General features: G+C 35.0%; 1 protein-coding gene across 2 annotated transcripts; it reads left to right on the top strand.

Annotated features, from left to right (window-relative positions):
- On the top strand, nucleotides 1-21,740 carry Hpd (4-hydroxyphenylpyruvate dioxygenase). 2 transcript variants are annotated; one of them, XM_071589650.1, is made up of 13 exons: nucleotides 1-201; nucleotides 338-364; nucleotides 1,676-1,738; nucleotides 8,217-8,321; nucleotides 13,629-13,754; nucleotides 14,275-14,364; nucleotides 14,499-14,602; nucleotides 15,838-15,915; nucleotides 16,018-16,132; nucleotides 18,138-18,257; nucleotides 18,576-18,698; nucleotides 18,863-18,979; nucleotides 21,399-21,740. In XM_071589650.1, the coding sequence occupies exons 1-13, from the start codon at nucleotides 199-201 to the stop codon at nucleotides 21,471-21,473; spliced, it is 1,146 nt and encodes a 381-aa protein (XP_071445751.1). In that variant the 5' UTR covers nucleotides 1-198; the 3' UTR covers nucleotides 21,474-21,740. The 2 variants fall into 2 exon arrangements, with proteins under 2 accessions (XP_071445751.1, XP_071445752.1); XM_071589651.1 differs by lacking the exons at nucleotides 1-201; nucleotides 338-364 and adding an exon at nucleotides 444-505.
- Nucleotides 21,741-22,226: the final 486 nt, after the last annotated feature.

The raw sequence follows: 22,226 nt of genomic DNA, 5'->3' as shown, positions 1-22,226 counted from the left end.
GCTTCGGCCAATAGCGGAGGGCCCCCACTCGACCACACCTTCGGAGGAATCGGCTTGCGTTCGAGCTTCCACTGACCATTCGCCGCTGCGACAGCGAACGCAAGAGGAAGGAAAAGCGATTTGTCCCTGCGTTATTCCCAAACGGCGACTCGTTCAAAGACCAGGAGACCGTCGGAAGACCGGATCGAGCCAACGACGATGGTAAAAACGAAATCAATGCCCCCCTACACCACCCTCCAGGGCTATCCTCTTAGTCCGAAGGGAGTGGTGGCATCCCCGACCCATCAGTTTTCGAAATATCCCGGCTAATTCTACTGATCCTATTCTCTCTTTGCAGACGACCTACACGGACAAGGGCCCAAAGGTCAGCCATTAACCGTGGGTCACCACAGATTTGGTGCGGGTTGGGACACCTCCCTTCCCAGCAAATCGGAATCGAGGGAAATGATCGAGATACAGGGGAGGAGGAACACTCGGTCGTACCCCTTGAACCAAATTGGATACGGTACATCTCGCGAGCGCGGAACTAATGAAATAACCCTAGTTTTTCACTTCCGTCATTGTATTCCACTCTTCCTTCACCCATCAATTTAATTCACTCGAATTAATTAATCAGAAAACGTGATGAAAAAAACTGCGAGTAACGAACGCGGTAATTTTCGTTTCGTTTCCACGGAGATAGAAGGTAAACAAACAAAAAAAGTTGAGAATTACAGATCAAATGGTGTGTTATAACCATGGACAGTCATAATTGGTATGTACCCTGTGCTCCTTGAAGTAATTTGAACATTGTTATTGAGTGGGGGTACATTTTAACGTTGACACTGAATATTAATTAATACTCACGTATTAGTCAGGTAACTGTTACGTTTTCATTCGGTCACCGGTCTCAAAGAGCTCGGTGTACACAGCGGTTTGGTTTTCACGACCAATGGGAAGTGACTAACTTCGGAATGAGTGTGTTCCTGTGCCTCCAGGATAATGTATTTCCCTGATCAATTCTCTCCCCCTCTTATTTACGTCGGGGCGAAGGTAAAGAGTTGTTGCGCGGCGCAGAAATGACTGAAATTTAAAAAAACACGATCTTGTCCTTGCCTCTTTCCTACGCTTTCTCCGCCATCGTTTCCTTTTAAATGCGTATAACTCGATTGCCGCTCCATATCGCTGTTTGATTGGACTAGAATTCTCGATCGAAGAATTATTCGCGCTCGATCCGCCGGTAAATTTAAATGAGGACCACGAGCGAGGGCGGAATAAAATCTGGAAGTTGGACGCGACGGAAAGGGTTTTTAATAAAACTAAGCCATGATGGTCCATAGATTTGTCACATTCCATTTCGGATGTAGAGATTGCTTCGTTCGAAAATTAGCAAAAATCATGGATTCCGGGTACCTCGGGAGAATCAATCGAGTTCGCTTTTAATATACGGCAATGACACTGAAGGCGTTCGTCGCCCAAAGTGAGAGATTACACGTAATCCAAACTTATATGATTAATTTATAGCGCTTACATTTTTATTTAATGGTTCGAATGGCCTTCATTGGCCTCCCGAATGAAGAAAACGTGTTTCTTTTTATGCACAAAGGCAATCTCCTAAAAAGGCAAAGTTCCATGTTAAATTAATTAAACCCCCGACGTTCCTTGCCTATTAATGAAATTATCATTATTTTTCCAGCCCGACGGAGGGAGATTCCTGTGCTTTGACCACATAACCTTCTGGGTCGGAAATGCCAAGCAAGTAAGTACAGAAATTTAATGTTTAAATTTTAAATGATAGCCGGACTAGATACATTTTGTGGTGGAAGGAAAATCAACCGCGAAGTCTTGATATGAGCTTTATCCTTATGTGACGAACGTCTTCGAATATCTCCTCGGGAAAAATAAAAGTATAGGAGTCAATGGGTATTGGTTTATTACTTTATTGTTCATTATATTTCGATATTTTGCGGATTCGCACAATAACCCATTTATCATCATGAATATAAAGTAATAGAGATGCATGCAGACATATAACATGATACATCCAATATATAGTCTCAAGGGTTAAAATAGAGGGATAAAAAAATAACTTGAATTGCAGAGACTTGAATTTTTCTGTAAATTAACTCTCTGAGAATAAAATTTAACTTGAGGAGACATCTACCTAGCGTAAGCGGAACTGATAATGTTCACTTCTCTGATGCATGGTAACGAATAATATGGATGTTAAATTCGAGGATTCGTTTGTGCCGACTCTTCAATCAATATATTCCGACAATTTATTCTACTCTTCGTAATCATCTTCACACAAGTCTTTCATTTCCTGTTCACCGTCATTCATCCTTGGCCTTCCTCTCTGAAACCTACACGAGTTACCTTCATGTCCACCACTCCTTGATACCTTCATTAGAGGTTCTCGGTAGGCTGAGAGTGTGCGAATTATTCATTCAGTTGTATGTCCTCCATTGGATAATACTCTTTATCCACTCATCGTAGTACTTCTACATTTGTTCCTATTTCTTCTTCTGTAAAGGCACATTTCCATCGATTTGTATCTTCTGCTCTCCGATCTACAGCCGTAGCACAGTTTAAGTCCGCGTTTTAACTTTATTGAACCACATCCTAACATCTAGCAGTTTAAAGCTTCTGTAAAGCTTCAGAAAATACCATTCTCTTGACTTTAACCGGCATGTTTCTGCCAACATATTGATAGTTCCTTTGGTGTTTTAAAAAGTAGCAATTGTGAATTCATGAAGTATTCGCTACTTTCCCTAGGATTCTCTGAACACATTCATTTCATAACAATTCAAAACAAATCATGGGGAAGTAGTCATGATGTGTAATCATCTCACCACTTCATAACCATAGTACACCCATCATTGTGCACCCGCCCATCAAAGCAACAACTATTATTACGGCAGTCTAACGGTAAAGTTAGTTGACGACGCGGGCAAACCACGGTTTCAGTTTTAACCCTTGCCTGACACGTAAAAACAAGATGCCCTTCACTAAAATACTCGCATAACTACCAAGCATAATTCCAAATAATATACCTATCCTTTTGTTCCCCTTCCTGGCCTACCCAACATTCTCCCTTCTATCTCAGTCTTCAACATCCCATCGCCAATCACAATGCTGCTCATCCTTCGGATTTCTCCACATGATTCTATCTTTTCCCCTGCCATCATTTTACGTTGGTTGTTTTCATTTATCTTTCCCATTCTTCTCCACGCCCACGTCTCTCAATAGCCTCCAATCTACGTCAATCCTCCTGCTTCAATGACCATGGTTCCGTGTCGTACAAAACCACACTACTTATCAAAGTTTTCACAATCAGCATCCTTACTCCCTGTCATCAACTCGATCCTGCTTGTGAAAGCTTCTTTTCCTGAGGCGCTTCTACTTTGGTCCCAACCACTTTGACAATTTTGGTCCAAAACACTTCCGGAATACTTCAGAGAGAAATAAAAACTGCGCCATCTGGTCTATTTTTCACCCTTTAATTCCTTTGTATAACTTGTTTTTTTGCATTACATATACATTGTTTCCCTTGCTATTTCGCGTAATACTCATAACCAGAGACACAATAAGTATTCTACTACGTTGTCCAATAAATACGCGAACTGAAATACAAACTTCATTTGGTAAAATTTAATCTACATCGATTTTGTTCCCTCCAAAGTACTCTCCATTCGTTTGTTGTGCACTCATCCATCTTCTTCTCTTTCATCTTGTTTAAAGCACCATTGGAAGTCCTCTTAGCAGTTAGCCTTTTTAGTTTTTTCGTTGTTTCTTGCTTTATTGTGTCTTCCACATCTTCCCAGTGTCCCTCATCACGTTTTTGCATTTTGCGAATAGGAAAAAGTCGCAGGGGGGCAAGATCTGGCGAATAAGGAGGATGATCAAGAATCAAGGAGATTGAATCTTTTGCCAGAAACTGGCGAACAATCAATGCTGAATGTGCAGGTGCATTGCCATGGTGAAGGATCTATCCATCATGTTCGGTTAAAATAGTGTGCGATGTTAATTTTCCTGAATTCAGTTCATCAGCTATCATTCGGACAGTTTGTCGATGATCGGTTGGGACAAGGGACCGCACACGATCAATTTTGTCGTCAACAAAGGTGGTTGAAGGTCGTCCTAGCCATGCATCATCCGTGGCGTCTTGTCGGCCATCTATAATCCACTTGAAAACGGATGTTTCCATCAGAGCATTATCACTGTAAACAGGTGTCAGTAATTTCTTGATAACTTTTACCGCACCTCACCAAAAAACTTGATGTTGATTCGTTGCTCCGTGATTTCGTCGATTCCCATTTTCGACAAACAGTAAAAACAAGGACATAATTGGCACCATTCGTACAGCTCGACGATCCCCCAAGCACAGACGGCTCATTGGGTCTCAGGCAACTAGCGCCGCTAGAGGGTGGGCAATAGTCCGCGTCATGTCCGCCATATTGTACCAGTTAGTGCATTTATTGCACAGTCCACGTAAATAATTAATTATTTTTAGCGACTCATTAAGACGTCTACATCTTGCTAATCCAAGATACAGACGGATCCGTCCAACAAACGTTGGTAGCGGAGGTACTTGACTCGAGTTGAACAGAGTTCTCGTTATGAATTCAATTTCGACAGCGAAGTCGCTTTCTGTGTCGTTCACCGGGATGGAGCGTGGTATTTAAGCCGAGGAAAGTCGAAGGGATTGCGAGCCGGGGGCTAAGTGCATTCTTCCTTCTTCCTCCCCCCCCCTCCAACCCCCCCCCACCATCGAAAACCGTTTTTGAGTCCGCCGAAGATGGTCAAGGGCGACCGAAGAGGGGGCTCGCAGTCAAATTATTAACCGATATCTTCCCGGTGAGCTCGAAAACCGTCAAATTCACCTCCATGACCTTGGTCGTTTTCCTCAATGAGCGCGCCAGGGAAATTTTCGCACGTTTCCAAAAAGAGCGACAGAAGCCGTTCAGCCGTCACACCGAATTCGTATAACTGTCCCGGTTTTGAAATATTATTTTGCACTAACGTGGGTGAAATTGATTGAAAGATCCTGTTTCTTTGGACCATTTAAGTAATCTGATAGGCAACTTGATATTATGCTCAACGACATAGATTGTGGGGAAAATGGACCTTGTCTCTTGATAGGCAAATGCGTAGTAGAAATGGGGACGTAAGGAGAAGAATTGCGCTAGGCAAAGAGGCTGTCACAAGGAGGAGGGAGTTGATGAGAGGGAAGTTGAGTAAGGATATCAAGAAAAGACTCGTCAAAACTTTGATGTGGAGTGTAGCTATGTACGGCGCGGAAACGCGGTCATTGAAGCAGGAGGATAGACGTAGATTGGAGGCTTTTGAAATGTGGGTGTGGAGAAGAATGGAGAAGATTAAATTGATGGAAAGGGGAGGAGAAGGGATTGTTGGGAGAAATCCTAAGGAGACTGGAAAAACGGATGAAAAGCATATTGATCGACAGTGGGATGTTGAAGACAGCAATAGAGGAGAGAATGTTAGGCAAACGAGGAAAGGGATGGGAGTAGGAGAGGGATGTTGGATGGAATGAAGGGCAGAATAAAGTAAGCTAAATAAGAGTCTTATGTAAGAGAGAGAGAGGCTTATGCTACTGTAGGATGTGTAGGTGTGTTTTGTAAAGAGGCAAGGGAATTTCCGCTGCATCGTTTGGTAGCTTGTGCCCTTAACCGGATAGATTTGTCGATATTAATATGAGTAGATGAGATGAGGACGGGAGGAACAACATACTCCCCATCGTTTAATTGGCGATTTGATGTAATTGGACCCAATTTGGCGATTTGATGTAATTGGACCCAATTGTATCAGGAGGTGGACCGAGGGCTGTGGCGAACAACTCGGATGGATAGATATACTACGTGGGTGTTTGCGACCCGACGTAAGCGCCGGCGCTCGGCGAAAACCACACGGATATTCCAAGAAGGCATCGCGTCCTTATTCCGACACGCAAAAACCGTGGTCTCCATCTCAGAAATCAGTCGAGTCCCGTCGCCAGATCCAAGGCGCCGCCGCACCTCACCGGCCGCGTTGGTCGGTCACCTTAGCCGCCGATCAGCTGACTTGTCCCCAGTTACCAAGGCCGGGAGCACGCGCAGCGCGCATGCGTGCTATTCGCCAGCTCCGGGACATGGTGATACATATACATGATGGTGTGGTCGAAGCGCTGCGCAAAATTGGGAGGACTGATGCCCATCACCCAAGAGTCACATGTCCCCCTGGCTAGTTTCCAGTCTGGTTCTGCGCACGTGGAAAGACAAAGCGGACGATCTAGAATAGTCTTACGTCGCCGATGCAGGCGGAAACGTGACAGACATGACGATCAAAGACTAATCGATGCAGATGCATCGGGGTCACATCTCCCAAATGGGAAACAAATGGAATTAAAGCATTCTTATCTCGAGTATATTTAACGTAGATTTAAAAAGCTGTATTTTAAAGCTGATTCGGGCTGAAACACTGTCGGTCACCATTACTAAATGGGTTGATCGAAGTGAATAAAGTGTTCATATCTCGAGTTTATTTTTCCACGAGGTTTTCTTAAGATATTTTGAAGCTCTTGTGTCCATTAATGGTTGAAGTAGTCTCTCTTTCTACTGTTGTAGAAAGAGAGACTACTTCAGCAAGATCTTTATTCCCTTCGTTTGTAGTATCGTTTGCTCGAAAAAATAAAGCGAACGCAAAATCCCAGCGAAAATGCAAGCTGTAACTATTTTCATGAATATCTCCGTCGTTGTTGCAATTGGGATTTGTGGGGAAAATAACGAAAACTTAATTGACAGGAGCAACACGAAATTTAACATTGGATTTGATTAGAATTTTCTCAAAGTGAATCCGCCAGAGAACAATTCTTAGTGAAGCTAAAATTTACTCTTAAACCTACTGTTCATTTATTTTATCATTTGAAACTTCGAACTGGAGGATGACATCAAAGTTTTCGAAAAATGTTTTCTATAGCTTTGGGGTGGTACATTTTTCTCTAACAGTCATAGGTAGCATTTTAATTTATTAAGCAATTTAATTTATTATTCATTTTTTAACAACAATGTTGCATGTTTGTGATTAAAACTTCTGCACAAAATTTTCAACGATTTCGTCAGACGAATTTCCATAAAAATGGTTATTTAAATGCATTTTTCTACATTCACACACTAATGATGACCGAAAATGTTCTAAACTGAGCTCACAGAGTAAGTAAAACTAAACGTGTTATTATCATGTCAATATCTCAGAGGGTCCTTCATTTTCTCTTATATCATCATGATAAAAAGAATTTACTGGAGGGAATTATGAAGGCAATAACCTAGTGGGAAGTGCTTAATACATAATATTTCACTGACTTAGTGGCTACTCATAATGGCATTGCTACTGCATGAAAATCAATGAAAGAAAAAAACATCACTGATTAACTACGAATTTGATAGGAATACCATTTGCGCTGACAAAGTAATGCACTGACTTTGAACTTCAGTTTTCCTTTTATTGAGATGATTTGTATTGATAACTCGTTGGAGCTGATGAAATTATGATAATGCAACACTTCTCAAAAGCCATCGTTGCCTAGTATCACCATATTGACCAAACTAGTTACTTTTCAACAAAATTCATGTTGGGAAAGACAAGAACTAATCCTCGTTTGAGCACATAGGTAGTACACCATGACACTTATTCTTGCTTACATTCGACAGAGTGACATAAAGTCACACTGTGGAATGTAAGCAACAAAAAATCAGCATTAAAATCATTTAATAATAAAACACCTTCCATGCTGATGCAATTATCAAAATAACAACTCATTTTTATGAATAACAAAAGTACACATTAGTTTGGTGATGTTGCTATGGTAAAGACAAATAAGTATTGATCCAAGCAATTAGCATTCAACCAGCAGTATTTCTTTAATTTAAATTTAAAAGGAAATCAGAACTGATAAAGCCATGAACTTATTCAAAGACTAAATAATTTACAGCACTCCAGTCATCAAACGATGTGCATTTGTCTTTGAATATTGGGATTCTTTATAGTTCTCAATTCCTGGAAGACATAAAAAATCAATTGATTACTTCATAGTACACTTTCTTCATGGTAAATCAAGATAACAAAAGAACTAAGGCAAAACTTCTCTTCTACAGAAGAGTATATAAAAAGAAATGTGAAAATTTCATGAAGCAATCTCTTGACTAAATTAAATGAATGGTAACTCTCAATTAACTTTACAGGCAGCATCATTCTACTGTGCTCGAATGGGTTTTGAACCCGTAGCATATCAAGGCCTGGAAACCGGATCAAGAAAAGTGGCCGCCCATGTTGTCAGACAAAATAAGGTATGAAACTTCTGATTCAGTAAATTGCACGAAATACAACAATCTGGTATAAATGAGGGGAAGCACACAACATTTCATTTTTTCACTTATTATTTCACAGTTATGGGTTGACTCTAATAATCATTTCCCAAATGCCCAAGCAACAAAACAAACAAAACAAGAAAATTATAAGATCAATCGAAAAATATTTTCAGAGTCAATAACTGGTTGTAGTATTCAGGGGAGGGGAGTGACGGCTGAGGTCATATGTGCCATTAGGGATGGATGGGAAAGGAGGATGGGTGGAGAGAAACCCGGCGTCGGCATTAGCCTACTCTTAACGAAAGGCACCAAGGGGTCCGCAGCTTAATGTCCCATCTGATGGATGGTGTACTCACTCTAAGTACCTTCCATAAAGCACCTCAAGTACGGATCGAGATACCTCTGAAAAATATTAAACACCGCCAGGATTTGAACCCGAGCCCTCTGGGTGGGAAGCCAGTACGTTACCCCCCACACCATCTCAATCCCAATCAATAACAGGTCAAACATACTGTCTCATGCCATAAATCCAGCTGGTAAACAAACATTAGTTAATATGGTACCAAAAAATATAAGTGAATTATATTAAAATTCTTATGACCACAAAAGGACTTAAAAGAATTTTGACAAGGTTTTCACTTCAGGACAAGTTTTGTAAATGTTAAATTCCTGTAATCCCTCAGCTTTTCATTTTTAAATGAAAAAAATGATTAATTTGTATCATAAAATGCATTATAAAAGGTTAAGTTTCATATATATATATGCTTAACCTTTTATAATATATATATATATATATATATATATACAATATATATATACATAAATATATATATGTATATATGTATACATATTTATATATATATATATACATAAATATATATATGTATATATGTATACATATTTATATATATATATATATACATAAATATATATTTATTATATATGTATACATATTTATATATATATATACATATATATACATATACATATATACATATATATACATATACATATATATACATATACATATACACATATATATACATATACATATACACATATATATACATATACATATACACATATATATACATATATATGCATATGCATATGCATATGCATATCCATATCCATATCCATATCCATATCCATATCCATATCCATATCCATATCCATATCCATATCCATATCCATATCCATATCCATATCCATATCCATATCCATATCCATATCCATATCCATATCCATATCCATATCCATATCCATATCCATATCCATATCCATATCCATATCCATATCCATATCCATATCCATATCCATATCCATATCCATATCCATATCCATATCCATATCCATATCCATATCCATATCCATATCCATATCCATATCCATATCCATATCCATATCCATATCCATATCCATATCCATATCCATATCCATATCCATATCCATATCCATATCCATATCCATATCCATATCCATATCCATATCATATCCATATCCATATCCATATCCATATCCATATCCATATCCATATCCATATCCATATCCATATCCATATCCATATCCATATCCATATCCATATCCATATCCATATCCATATCCATATCCATATCCATATCCATATCCATATACATATACATATACATATACATATACATATACATATACATATACATATACATATACATATACATATACATATACATATACATATACATATACATATACATATACATATACATATACATATACATATACATATACATATACATATACATATACATATACATATACATATACATATACATATACATATACATATACATATACATATACATATACATATACATATACATATACATATACATATACATATACATATACATATACATATACATATACATATACATATACATATACATATACATATACATATACATATACATATACATATACATATACATATACATATACATATACATATACATATACATATACATATACATATACATATACATATACATATACATATACATATACATATACATATACATATACATATACATATACATATACATATACATATACATATACATATACATATACATATACATATACATATACATATACATATACATATCCATATCCATATCCATATCCATATCCATATCCATATCCATATCCATATCCATATCCATATCCATATCCATATCCATATCCATATCCATATCCATATCCATATCCATATCCATATCCATATCCATATCCATATCCATATCCATATCCATATCCATATCCATATCCATATCCATATACATATACATATACATATACATATACATATACATATACATATACATATACATATACATATACATATACATATACATATACATATACATATACATATACATATACATATACATATACATATACATATACATATACATATACATATACATATACATATACATATACATATACATATACATATACATATACATATACATATACATATACATATACATATACATATACATATACATATACATATACATATACATATACATATACATATACATATACATATACATATACATATACATATACATATACATATACATATACATATACATATACATATACATATACATATACATATACATATACATATACATATACATATACATATACATATACATATACATATACATATACATATACATATACATATACATATACATATCCATATCCATATCCATATCCATATCCATATCCATATCCATATCCATATCCATATCCATATCCATATCCATATCCATATCCATATCCATATCCATATCCATATCCATATCCATATCCATATCCATATCCATATACATATCCATATCCATATACATATACATATACATATACATATACATATACATATACATATACATATACATATACATATACATATACATATACATATACATATACATATACATACATATACATACATATACATACATATACATACATATACATACATATACATACATATACATACATACATATACATACATATATATATATATATATATATATATATATATATATATATATATATACATATATATATATATACATATATATATACATACATATATATATACATACATATATATATATATATATATATAATATTGCAAAAATAATAATATATTATTTTTGCAATATTTTGTTTGACATGGGCACCAGCTGAAAAGTCACACGTGGCTCAGCACTACTGTAATGAGAAAGGTTTTCTTTGAAAATGCTCACCTCTTTGAAATATTACTATAAACATACAACAAACTGTCTTCCTAGAACCTAAACTAGAGGAGACATAACTATAATGGGGAGTGGAGAATATCTGTTGAATAAATTAAATAAAATCCCGCCAGAATTTTAATTCAAAAATTAAATATAAAAATCCTATCAAAACATTTTCCCAATGTTGTTGATCATGTATGCGCACAAGTAAAATGTAGATGTTTAAGCTACAAGGAGACCATAATGATCATGTGTGACCACATGCTGACATAGAAAAAAACATATTCCTTGATTCCCTTGTTATCTCAATGCAACATGTAGCTTCTGAGTTCATCCCAATCAACATTAAAGGAGACATAAATAGCATGAAGCTTTATGTACTGCAACTGCCACACAAATTTAAACTATAAAAAAAAACATAGAAGGGGGAAGTATGGGCAAAATAAGGAAAACACTTTTGATTTAGTAAACAATAATAATAATATATTTATTGTCCACTGAACATACATATCATGTAGGCATATGAGTTGTCAAACACAAACAAAAGTACATTACAAACAAAAGTAAAATATAAATACCTTTCTAGTACTCTGAATATGCCTAGTAAAAGAAGAGCATGTACATTAAAGTATGTAGTACGAACACAATGCATGACAACTGCATCATTTAAAAGTCCATTAAATTAATAATAATGCTACATTAGGAGAAAGTTCTTGAGTTTCAATTTGAAACTACTTAATTTATAACCCGTCTTCAAAGACTGTAGTAATGTGTTATAAATTCTTACTTGCACTGCCATTGGACTTTTATATTAAATTTGCTGATTAATGGTAATATTGGTGGATGTGGTGATGATTTCTAGTTGAATGTGAATGAATATCACTATTTACATAAAAGAGATTGATATTATTTTTGATGAAGCCAGAAATGGCAAATATATACATGGATGGATGGAATAGTAAGTACATTTAATTTTTTGAACATGGGCCTACATGGTGTTCTATAAGAGGCATATATTAACTTCTTTTTGAATTAAGAAAACTTTGTGCAACATGCATACAGATGATCCCCAGAACATTATTCCATACGATGCCCTGGAGTAAAAATTCGAATAATGCACAAGTTTCAATACCTATAAAGACGCTCTGTTATGCAGGAACCTAATAGTGTACATCACAGGGTGCAATTTAGAACACAGATTATTGACCTCAATATTCCACGCATCAACTTGCTGGACATATAGACCTAAAAACTTAGAATACGATGAACAATTAATCCTTTCATTGATAAGGTTTGAATTCATTTCCTCTTGCAATACTGCTCGATTAAATGCCAAGACCTGTGTCGTTTTACAGTTTAATTTAAGTTTTTCAAAGCACCAGTTCCAGACACTGTCTAAAAACTTTTCCTTTTAAACCAGAAGTCTTTGACTAATCTTATCAGGAATTATGAAGTTTGAATCATCAGTAAATATTATGGCATTACTGGGTTGGTCATTTTATTTATTAATGGTAAGTCATTAATAAATAACAAAGATAAAATAGGTCCCAATTTGAGCCCTGCGGAACTCCCCTTACTAATAGAACAGGAATCTGATGTTAATTTTATAGATTTCAATGTTATTAGCACTATTTGTGATATTCCAAATAAATAAGACTTTAGCCATTGTAAGGGAATGACTCTGACACCCACTCGATCAGCTTTACTCAAAAGGAGGGGTTGGTCAACAAGGCCAAGGCACAAGCAAAATCCAGGAACTAAACAAGAACTAAATTCTGGTTATCCAAGGAACTGGTTATGGAATTTAATGCATTCATGAGAGCCAACTCCGTCAATCTGTCTTTTCGGTAACCCCATTGCAAATCAGAAATAACATTGAATTTATCTAGAAACCCTACTAATCCAAATCTAATAAAAAATTAACTCAAACAGTTTTGCAAACTGAGATAAAAGAGATATTAAAAGTACATCATGTGTGTATTTCAGATCATTTTTGTCTTCAAATCAGCCTATGAGCCAAATAATGTGGAAATGGGGCAACATCTGGTGAAACACGGAGATGGAGTGAAGGACATTGCTTTCACAGTTGAAGATTTGGACACCATTTTCCAGGTAAGTCGTCCCTCTGATGCTGATGTTATGTTATGCTCTGATGCTAATGTTATGTAATAAATTATGCAATAGATTATGTAATAGATATGTATTGCAATTGAAATTACATACATACACAATGGTTCGTCAATGTCTCTAGAAGAAATGCCTTTGATTTGTAAACTTTCTCACATCACCAAGTCAGGGGCATTCATAAGCAATGCATATTAATCAATTTAATCATAATGAACTTAACGAATTTAGATAGTATTTTATTAAATGTGGATGTTTCAAATATTACAATAGTAATAGCTTTTTATTTGATTCTTTGAAGAGCATGAAATCTTTGACTCTTACCCATATGCAGGAAAAAAAAGGACATGCATTCGCTAGTAAAACATTTCTCAAGTAGTTTAACTACATGAAGTGATGACTCAATGGAAAACTAACCCCACTGTCACATGTGTATAATTCTAGAAACATAAACATACCTAGATGATTTTTATGTCTTGTGTAAGAATTGATGTGATTAATTCTACAGAAAGCCAAAGAGAGAGGAGCAGCTGTAGTAAAAGGCATCACCGAAGAGAGTGACGACAATGGAACAGTCAGATATGCAACTGTGAAAACGGTGTGTAAATGTATTCAACAGCATGCTTACTCATGCAGATAAATGTAATTTCCATCTGTATCTATTAAATGAATACAAGACAAAAATAACCTAAAAAGTAAAACTAAACATGCATTTCATGTATTTCATTTCAGTATGGAGACACCACACACACCTTTATCGAGAGATTCAACTACGAGGGCGTTTTTCTGCCGGGATATCACAAGCCATTACATGGAGATGCACTCTGTCACAAACTGTGAGTAGAGAGAGCAAACATCAAATTCCATGATAAAATTATGACAGAAAACCACCCAATGCATATGAAATCATTGAGCTGCATTGAAGTTAATTTGTGCACATACTAAACAGTATGTTTATCATATTCAACTTCCTTATTTTTAATATATTTTGTTACGTTTCAACTGAAACCACCTATTCATCAGTAATTTTTACTCAGAAATGATCATTTCTGGAGCTAAGAGGCTCTATGATATTTCTAGCATTCACCATCAATTAAAATTCATTTTTTATTCATAAAAGTGTAGCAGAAAAGGTGTTGTGCCAGAAGCATCTGTATTGGTCATGCAATGCAAGCACAGAATTATCAATAGATTCTTACGTTCACACCTTAAAGATATTTCCAAAGCATAAGTTTGGTAACTAAGAAAGTAAATTTCTGGAGGAAATGCACACATTTAAAATTAAATAAGTCTGGCATTTGAAATACCAAGTAAATATTTTCGGTGCATGCCTGATTAAAACCATTTAACTGAGGTAAAAGAAAGATCACTTCAATAGTAATAAGATTGTAGTCTTATTACTATTGAGCTTACAAGACATACATACAAATGAGCCAAAAGCAGGGAAAAGTTCTGAATAGAGGATCCTAAGCAAGGATTCATAATGTATTAAATACAAAGAACTATGGATGCATCAAATCTGAGTAAAAACTATAGTAAACTATAATTTATCAACATCACTTGTTCTGTGGAATAATGTTCCACTGAAGTATTATTATTACTTAAGTTAAGCACGCCATTTTGTGGAAGAACACAGTACTCTTCATCATTAGAAAATGTCAAAAGCTACTACTTCCTTCAAAGAACTGTGGGACATGAAAATGCTGGTATTATGCAGCATAAACATCATTCCCCATAATTAACTGGCACAGCATTTTCCAGAGTTATTTGATTCTTTTCAAGGAAAAAGCATTTTTGTATAAATGTTGTCTTAAACTTCATCAACTGTGCTGTAATATGCATCTACTTTGTGCCATTGTATGCATAGTAATTCATTGCATAAAATCTTGTTCCTTCAAAATCCCAAGATATTAATAGTGTAAATAAAGTGATACCTCAGCAGCTTAACTGGTTAAAAGTGCTTGGGAGGAAAATCGTGCCAAAATGGGTTAGAATCCCAGACAAAGTGAATTATTTTTACACTCTTTAAAACTCTTGCATTTCTTTCCTACTTTCTGTTTCTTGTTTGAAGGCCTCCTGGGAAACTTGACTTCATTGACCATGTGGTGGGGAATCAACCAGATTTGGGAATGGAGCCAGCTGCCCAGTGGTCAGTTCCATTTATTTATCCTTAATCTTATTCAATATATCCAATGTCAAAGGAGAGTGAAAGAGGACAAAACTGAATGGAACATTTAATATATCTTTCCAGGTATGAGAGAAATTTGTTGTTCCACAGATTTTGGTCAGTGGATGATACGCAGCTGCATACAGAGTATTCTGCCTTGCGCTCAATCGTGATGACCAACTGGGAGGAAACTGTCAAGGTAACTGCTTGCCCCAATTTGCAGCCAAAGTATTTTAATCAAGTGTATAATTAAACAGCCCAAGGTTTGAATTTCAACAATGTCCATGACGACGGGATGCGATTTCATTCGGTATAGAAAATGCCTTTCTCAAAACATGCCATCTCTTTTATTAAGAATGCTACAACGGTAGCCATTGTTGCCGTGGATAAAACTGGGGGAACTGTGACCAAATTAAGAAAAGTCATATTCAGGAGAAATTGCTCTTAAAGTGTAAATAGGAAAGGAGTAACTGATGGCATGAATTCATATAATGTAAATGAAACATACAAGGTCCCATACAATAAGAACTCTCAGTCTTCTATCCCTCTGATGTAATATTTAGCGTACAACCTGTCATAATTAAAGCACATCAAGCCAGACAGTAATTGCATTTTAGCAAATCAAAATTACTTGCATCATGCGATTTCTGGAATTTATTTGTGCATTGTCTTGATTCCCCAGTAATTAATTTACTTTTTCAGCTTGACAATATTATTTAAGTCTATCAATTGATGGAAATATTTTCTGAAAACTCTCAGAAGAACGCATTCTATGTATACAACATTCGAATAATTAAATTCCGGCTTCTTCCTTAGCATGAAGAATTTTCTTAAAAAATTCTACGTGACCACGATATTTCTTGATTTCACTGATTTTGTGACAGCCCTGGGGCAATAATGTAAGTTGCAGTTCGACTGCAAAAAGTTAACACAGATGTTATACATTTTCATGCATTAGCTGAAGGAAGGGTAATTGCTGAATGATGTTTTATCCGGAAACCTTTCACTCTTGTCATAACGTTGAAAAATCATATTGGATCAGTCCATCTCACTCTGGGCACATACCTTGACCTGTCACCAGCCCAGATTTGCCGAACAGAAACGGCGTTAACCGTTATATTTCTTTTTAAATCAAAGTAAAACCAGTACTTACGATTTTTCAAATGGTTGGCAATTTGAATACAAATTATAATGAATTTCTTTATCACCCAATATTCTGTCCTCATCGTTAGTAAATAAGTCATCAATAAATTAAAATTTAAACCATGACCCCTAAAAATAAATATATTCGGTCCACCCATTTCAAAGTCCTCCAATGACAACAGATTAACTCTTGTGAGTACATTGGCCATGTAACAACTGGCCGGAAACATCTCTCAGATATTAAACGAAGTAAAATTTCCGAATACATATTAATCAAACTATACTAGAAGTATTCAGTCCAAGTGCTCTTTCAGCTTGAACTTGTACGCCAATAGGTAATGTACACATTTGTAGGTAGGTAGGTAGGCACATTTGTGCCATAGGGCATGGACAGAAAAGGATGAAGGGTGGAGAGAAACCCGGCGTCGGCATTGGCCTACTATTTACGAAAGGCGCCAAGGGGTCCGCAGTTTAACGTCCCATCCGACGGACGGTGTACTCACTCAAAGTGCCCTCCAAATATGTACAAATTAAGTCTTATGTTCTTGGGCCCTTGGTTGGTGCATCTTGTGCCCACAAAATTGACGTGTAGATTATTTATATTGCAGATACTGTGATTGTGTGAACATCAGCATTAGTATGGAAAGTCTTTAGGCTCATTCTTGTGTATACTACAGTAGTAAATACAGAAATACACGGAAGATGTAAAAGGTTAAACTGCCTAAAAAATGGAAGACTAGGGGCATCGTATGCCCCTAGTCTTCCATTAGCTATCAATCGCACAACTTTTTTTTGTAATTTAAAAATGGATATGGCATGTGGGGATGAACCCCAGAAAATAACACTCCTCCACACTATCTTACTACAATATTTCAAATAACAGTTGCATAAACTCAAAATGTTTCAATCAAAATTTCCTTATTACTTCTAAACCATAAGCTGTGCATTTGTCTCCATGGATGAAAAGGTACCAGCCAGTCAGGTCAGTGAGTACGCAAGGTCCTGGAGTATGAATGTATTAATATACGTGGATATTTATGCCATTCTCTTACTTTTTGAAGATGCCCATCAATGAACCAGCACCAGGAAAGAAGAGAAGTCAAATTGAAGAATATGTGCAGTACTATGGAGGGGCAGGAGTGCAGCACATTGCGCTGAACACCAAAGACATCATAGGAGCTGTAAGATGGCTACATATTATTAGCAACTATGTATTGCAAACAGCTGTAATACCATTATTGCAAACATTCATAATTGTACAAAGCAAGGCTTCTGTAAATATTAAAGATAGTTAAATTTTGACCATGATATCTTAATCAAACACATTTCCATGCATGAACATATTTCCTTTAATGAACCCCAAACAGTTCCTTTTCTAGAAGTTACAATTGCAGAAGTCCATAATAGATTAAGTTTGACAGTCCAAGCTAACTACTCCTAATTGAACTGATTCACCCAAAATAATACAATGAAAGTTCATTGTCATTATGCTTTTCCAGATAAGAAATCTCAAGGCAAGAGGCATGGAGTTCTTGAACATCCCTGATACTTACTATGAAACACTTCGGGAGAGACTTAAGTCATCAAAGGTTAAAATAACGGAAGACATTGATTTGCTTCAGGTAAATTATTCTTTTCCATCTTCTTAATACCTGTATCAAAAACTTTTAATGTATTGAGTTCCCACTTAGTGTTCTTGTATAATTGAGAATTAAATATTTCCTTTGGCTAGGAATAGTAAACACCTTCATATGTACAAAGCTAAATTTCTGATTCCCATTCACAGGAACTGAAAATTCTTATAGATTATGATGATGATGGCTACCTACTTCAAATTTTTACTAAAAATATGCAAGACAGACCGACAGTGTTTCTGGAAGTCATTCAGAGGCACAACCACAATGTGAGTATGGGAGACCCTTAATGATCCTCCCCCTTCAAAAGAAATTATAATAAAAAAATGAAAGATTCCTCGCAAATTAAATATTGTATAGGAAACTATATCATGTCAGTATAAAAGAAGCCATGCTAAATTTGAGATATGACTGTCTGAAAGGATAGGTTCTGACACACATTGAGCTTTTGCCTGTGTGAGATGTCGTTGATAAACTTAAGCAGTTTAATTTTATGGGTACTACCAAACATTGCACAGGAGATTTAATTATTTTAATAAAATTAGTCCCATTGCCCTGAATACATGATTTCACATGACAGCAAGCTTAGTATCTAGAAGAGCAGTCCTGTTTCCACCTTCAAGATCAATGTTAAGGTTTTTTAAGAAATATTTTCAAAGGGTTTTTCCAGTTATTTTAAGAAAGATAGCATTAAATGTTGAATACAATGGCATTTAAGGTAATTCAAATGTTATAATTATTCCCATTAAGTTATTTTCATTGATATATTGGGAAGTTCATCGAGCACATTATACCTAAGAGGATTTAAGAATTCTAAAAACTTAAGTAAAACATCAACAGGTAATATATTCTATTGTTTCAGGCTTCACTTCGTGGAAGTAATTGATATCCATTATTGAAATAGAAAGAAAGACTCGTACTTTTCCACAGATTTTATTATACGGCACGACGCGTTTCACCGACTTGCGGCATCGTACTTTTCCACAGATTTTATTATACGGCATGACGCGTTTCACCGACTTGCGGCATCATCAGGTACCTGATGATGCCGCAAGTCGGTGAAACGCGTCGTGCCGTATAATAAAATCTGTGGAAAAGTACGAGTCTTTCTTTCTATTTCAATAATGGATATCAACAGGTAATTTGTACTCATACATTTTGAATTCTGTTACTGCGTATGACCACCAAAAGTTTGTTCCCAAATCAAACCGAAGTACCTTATGTCCCGTACATGCTGCATGCATGCATGGCCGATAAGTCTTTCCAAGAAGGTTAAAGTTTATATTGTAAACTAGAAAACAGATGCCATAAAGAATTTGTAAATACCTTATGGCTTCTAGAAACTGTGACGGACTGATATGATTTTGACTTCAAATCAATATATTTAAATAGCCCATTCAACCAAGCATTGGTAATATCTTTCCAAAGTTCATTTAGCAACTTTAAAATCAACTATGCCATTTAGACAAGGAAGTTGTACAGAAATTGAAATGGACATGAGTATCGATCAATAGATTATTCAAAAATGGTTGATCACAGTAACAGTGACAATATTAAAAAAAAGAATTATGCACAAAATTACTTTGAAAAAATACAATGAGAATAAAAGCAAACTGAATTTAATCTTTGGCTTTAGTAGGGTTTTCAAGCTCACTTATAAAAAAATACAAATACAGGACATCTTTCCTTTGGGAACTTTCACAATGTTCTTCCATTAGCTGTCAATTTCAGACAATTGATATGCTGTTGATTTGTGCTCTTTAAATTAAGAGTGATTCAAAGACTCTTTAAAATGTGAACATGATGAAAATCTCTCTTTTTCATCCAAAAATGAACTAGGATTACTTACTTAAGTATAAATTTACATAGCAGATGATTATCAATTACTAGCTGTACAAAATGATTCATTAAACTGGTTCAAGTGAGTTTGTAGTTGAGTATAAAAAAATAAAAGTATTATATAATAATTTTATATATATATATATATATATATACATAATATTATATATATATATATAATATTATATATATATATATATATATATATATATATATATATATATATAATATTATATATATATATATATATATATAATATTATATATATATATATATATATATATATATATATATATATATATATATATATATATATATATAATTATATATATACCTATCCCTTTTCCTTATATCTGTCTCTATATAAATGAGTATATATATAATATTATATATATATATAATTATATAAATTATATGATAAAATAAACCTTACAGGAAGGAGGAGTACATATCATTATGTCTGTGTTTTTTTTATATGCTTACATTGATAACTTTATGTTTCACATTGCCACTGTTTTAATCCCTGGATGGTCATACACCAATACACCTGGTTACACACCAATAAACATTTATTCATATGTATTTTTAAACACTTTGTAAATGGAACAAGAAGCACAGTAAAGGGGCTGCAAGTCTAAAACGAGATTCTAAGCAACTTGTATAAAAGTTTGATTAGTAAGCAATTGTACTGGTACTGGTATTTGCTCAAAGGTAAATTGGTGGTATATTTTTATTATCTATAATTAGAGTTTGGTATGGTCATTCATTCAACTCGCAGCAAGTACCACTAAGAATTTCCCAAGTACCATAAAATTTAACTCAATATAAAAATGATCTTTCCATTGGCAGGGATTTGGAGCCGGAAATTTCAAGGCACTCTTCGAATCCATTGAATTGGACCAAGATAGACGTGGCAACCTATAAATAAGTACCAACTTGTAGAGTTGGAAATAATGCCAGATATAATATGAGCACAGTGTATAACAATATTGTATAATTTCATGAATAAATGCAACTTAAATATAAGTGGATATCTTCTGCTATGAAATAGAAGATGGATTGTACCCTTGTACTTATTTTACCCAACACATCAATGTAATTTTTAAAGTAAGCACTATGTAGATTCTAGGGATGTAATCTGCTTTTGGCAATTTTAATGTATCAATATAAGTGTTAAAATGCTTCTCCTCAGCTCAGTTGTTTTTCTAATATATCTTATACTTACCGTACTGATGATTAGTTTTTTTAAGTGATCAAAAGAAGATTGAGTACTGCTGTTAATTGCTACACTCATGCACAGAATAAGAATTCCCATGTGTGCAATATTAGTTGCAAATTCATTTGCATGCCTACTTATTGAGCATGGCCAAAAAATAATTTGGAAATCTTGCAAATAAAGAATCTATAATCAAAGAGAGTATTTGGTGAAAGGTAACTGAAAGTGGAACAACAAGGCAAAAGATTGGCACATTCATAGAACCATGAATAATGACTATAAGCAAGGTTGTATGATGGTTGAAAGCAGTGAATATCTATACTCACAGAGAAATAAATACAAATAAATCAGAAGAAGTTGGTCAACAAACTAGGCTATAGAAGTATCATAATAGACCTGAAGTAAGTACTTCTGATGAAGATAGAAAAATGGGAATCAGATAATTGGACCTTAAGGTTGGA

This window comes from Hetaerina americana, unplaced genomic scaffold (assembly GCF_022747635.1).
Source record: "Hetaerina americana unplaced genomic scaffold, ioHetAmer1.1.p SCAF_4, whole genome shotgun sequence".
Lineage (NCBI taxonomy): Eukaryota > Metazoa > Arthropoda > Insecta > Odonata > Calopterygidae > Hetaerina > Hetaerina americana.
Note: the sequence above shows the minus strand (reverse complement) of the source record. Positions and strands in the feature narration are given on the sequence as shown.

Excerpts from the sequence above, each read along its gene's own strand:
- Hpd (XM_071589650.1), top strand. Across the intron at positions 1,739-8,216 it reads GGGTCGGAAATGCCAAGCAA|GCAGCATCATTCTACTGTGC; the intron begins GTAAGTACAGAA and ends TTAACTTTACAG. Across the intron at positions 18,980-21,398 it reads TTCAGAGGCACAACCACAAT|GGATTTGGAGCCGGAAATTT; the intron begins GTGAGTATGGGA and ends TTCCATTGGCAG.